This window comes from Gekko japonicus, unplaced genomic scaffold (assembly GCF_001447785.1).
Source record: "Gekko japonicus isolate JY-2015 unplaced genomic scaffold, Gekko_japonicus_V1.1 scaffold42, whole genome shotgun sequence".
In the NCBI taxonomy this organism is placed as follows: Eukaryota; Metazoa; Chordata; class Lepidosauria; order Squamata; family Gekkonidae; genus Gekko; species Gekko japonicus.
The window spans coordinates 1,788,952-1,792,325 of NW_015165831.1; the positions used below are offsets into that span (position 1 = coordinate 1,788,952).

The window sequence follows — 3,374 nt, forward strand, 5'->3', positions numbered from 1 at the left end:
GCAAGGCAGTGGGTCAATAGCTGATGGTTGACCGTGTCGAACGCAGCCGACAGGTCCAACAGCAACAGCACCGCCGATCCGCCTCGATCCAGATGCCTCTGGAGATCATCCGTGAGGGCGACCAGTGCTGTCTCTGTTCCATGGCCCAGGCAAAAACCGGACTGGAAGGGATCTAAAATGGAAGCATCACCCAAAAAGCCTTGTAGCTGAACTGCCACTGCCCTATCATCTTACCCAGGTAGGGCAAGTTAGAAACCGGCCGAAATTCTTGTTCCCCTGTTAATGGTCTTTACTGCCTCAAAATTACTTGTTTAGTTAACCCCACCTTCTGCTGAGGTATCACTAAAATGAAGTTCCTTTTGGAGGCAAGGTCATTTATGGAGTGCTGCCGTTTTCTGACCATCTCCATGTCTTTAGAGTTCCTAACTCCAGTTTGGAAAATTCCTGAGGATTTGGGGGGGAAGCCTGGGGACAGCAGGTATGATGTCACAGAGTCCACCCTCCAAAGCATCCATTTTCTTTAGGGATCAGTTGTAATTCCAGGAGATCTCCAGGTCCTATCTGCAGATTGGCAACCCTATTTTACTGTTTTTCTCCCCTCAGGCTTCTCTACTGGCTGGCCTATGCCATGGGCCGTTCTTTCCGGGGCTTCGGCTTCGGCTTGACGTTCCTGCCCCTTGTCACCATGCTCCTGTTCAACCTCTACAGCATGTTTCTCGTAGATCCAGAGAATATGTTCGCCGTGGGAGACAACAGTGCAGAGACGTCACTGGAGAAGGAGAGGGAGTTAGCAGGCTCCAAGCCTAGATACTGGGGGTGAAAAGAAATTGGGAGGGAAGAGGCAGATGGGGAAGGAATGACTGTGAGATGAGGGAGACACGTAAACAGTCCTTGAGGGCTGTGTTGCCTTCAGCTCCAGGCAAAAGGCCTTGAACTTAGTCTTGGAGCATATAGAAATATTACATCAAGATGCTCACGTTCTACTGCATGAATGACTGATGGGTTAAAACAGGTGAGGTACTTCCTCCTGAGCCTTGATTTGGTAAAAGGTGTAGGCTAAGATATACCAGTAATGAGAAAAATCTCAAACGTAAGAATCTTCCTCAAGAGGTAGACTGAGAAGAAGAACAGAGTGGATTTGTATCTCGCCCTTCATTACCTGAGGGAGTCTCAGAATGGTTTACAATCTCCTTTCCCTTCCCCTCTCCACAACAGACACCCTGTGAGCAATGTTCCCTCTAAGCTGTGGAGTCCTGTGAGCAAAAATTCTACTTTGTGAGCTGCTGGCGTTTAAGTTGTGAGCAGGTAATTTGGCTACTGCATAAATTAGTTTGCTCTGAGGCCTGAGCTAAGACAAAAATGTGTGAGCCAGAGGCTAAAAAACTGTGAGCTAGCTCACACTAACTCAGCTTAGAGGGAACACTGCCTGTGAGGTAGCTGGGGCTGAGAGAGCTCTTGACTGAAACTGCCCCTTGTACGTCTTTGGAGACGGGTTTAGTATGTTTTGACCCACTCAGGAATGACTGACCCAAGGTCACACCAGCAGCTGCATGTGGAGGAGTGGGGAATCAAACCCGATTCTCCCATATTAGAGTCCCGGCTCCTAACCACTACATCAAACTGGCTCTCAGGTTGTGAGGTTGTGCCTCAAAATAGGTAAGCTCATCTGCTGTTAGTTCCAAAAATGTAGAATGTTTTGCCCAGAAATCCCTTATTTTGTAGAATTACTAACAGCAATTAGGTTGGAGGCCCTGACCTGGAGAACCCAGGCTTGCCTAATCTCAGAAGTAAAGCAGGGTCAGCCCTGGTTAGTACTTGACCATCAAGGAAACCCAGAATTGCTATGCAGAAGCAGGCAAATGGCAAAAGCACCTCTGAAATCTCTTGCCTTGAAAACCCTACGGGATTGCCATAAATTGGTTGCAACTTAATGGCAAAAACCCCAAAGAAAATGGTGGGGGAGCCACATACAAATCTGTCTTTCAAGGTGGGCCTGGTTTTCTCCCAAAGTTCCTGGTGAACTGTAGGCTAGAGCAATCAGTTCCCCTGAGAGGAAACAGGAGCTTTGGAGGGCAGACTCTATGGCACTACATCCCTGCTGAGCACTCTGCCCTCCCCAAGCAGCTAGGAATTTCCCAAGTTGCTGTTGGCAACCCTAGCAGGCAGTGCCTCTAGGTAGCATCCCTGGCTGGTCTGGAATGCTGACATGTGGTACTCCCTCACCAGCAAGGCTAAGTGTGAAAACTTAAATGGGTACAGCAGTCTAGCTTAGATCAAGCCGCGACAGATCCAGGGTGAAATAATGGTTGGACTGTGTCTCCAGGATTTTGGAAGAGGGTATTTTTCTGGCAGACGTCAGAGCCGATCGTTGTATGTGCCCAATCCAAGCTTAATTTACTAGGTTATAAAGAAGGTAGTCCCTTCTTCTAAGTTAGACCAGTTGTCGATTTAGCCCAGTGCTTTTTCTTACCAACCGGGGGGCGGGGGGGCGCACAGCTCCCTCGAGGCCTTTTCCTGTGCTACTGCTCAAGATACATAAAAGCAGGCAGACCTTGCCTTCTCACATTAAGGTTGCTCCTTATCTCACTTGCTGACTTCGAAGGATTGCTTTGATTTGATGTAGTGGCTTGCTTGAGCGGCAGGTGACCTCTGCAGAATGAGCTCAGGGAGCGAAGGATAGCCTGCAGCACCCTGCCCCCCCAAAACCAACCTGTTTTGCTGCCTAAAACAATGGGGATAAATACAGGCCTCTGCCCACAATGACATACTAGCCTTAGATGCCACCTTCGGTTGCATTCTCAACTGAGTGTCTTACTTTGTGCTACAGTTTCTTTTGAGTCTACATTTCCTGAGGGGAGTGGGGAGTTTTTCCGCAGAGGGATGGCTTCTTTTCCTCTGTTTCAGTCAGTCTGAAATGGAAGCACGTTGAAGCAGCCAGATAGCCTTGCATGCTGGCTGGGTACAGCTGTAGCCCCCGCCCCCCACCTCAAGGGCATCAGAGGAAGGGTAGCCCCCTAGACAGGCTCCTTTCTGTCCTTTCTCCAAGAGCATTTGTACTGTAATGTGTATATATATTTAAATTGTGTGCACTGCTTTGAGATTCAATTCTGGCTGAAATGAATGAAAATACAATCTAGTTCCTGATTCTTAGTCAAGTTGATGGGGAAGGGGGGGGGAACCCAGTAGCAGGCGAACACCACTCCCCTTCCTTGTGCAAGTTAAGATGCAAATGAAGGGAGGGATAAAGATATAAATAGGTATGTCTGCCTGTATATCTGGGATAGAGGATTTTTAACATAAAGGCTGTTTTGAACTGGATGGTTAAATCCCGCCCCTTAGCTCCAACATAAATAAAATATTTGAATTTAGACAGG

General features: G+C 48.1%; 1 protein-coding gene across 1 annotated transcript in view; it reads left to right on the forward strand.

The window, feature by feature from the left end:
• Window positions 1–1,211, forward strand: part of TMEM79 (transmembrane protein 79) — a 12,330-nt gene extending 11,119 nt beyond the window's left edge. Inside the window, exon 4 of the mRNA XM_015410831.1 lies at window positions 604–1,211. Within this exon, the coding sequence (XP_015266317.1) occupies window positions 604–820 (217 nt within the window). The 3' untranslated portion in view covers window positions 821–1,211. The remainder of the gene's footprint in view (window positions 1–603) is intronic.
• The last annotated feature ends 2,163 nt before the right edge of the window (window positions 1,212–3,374 follow it).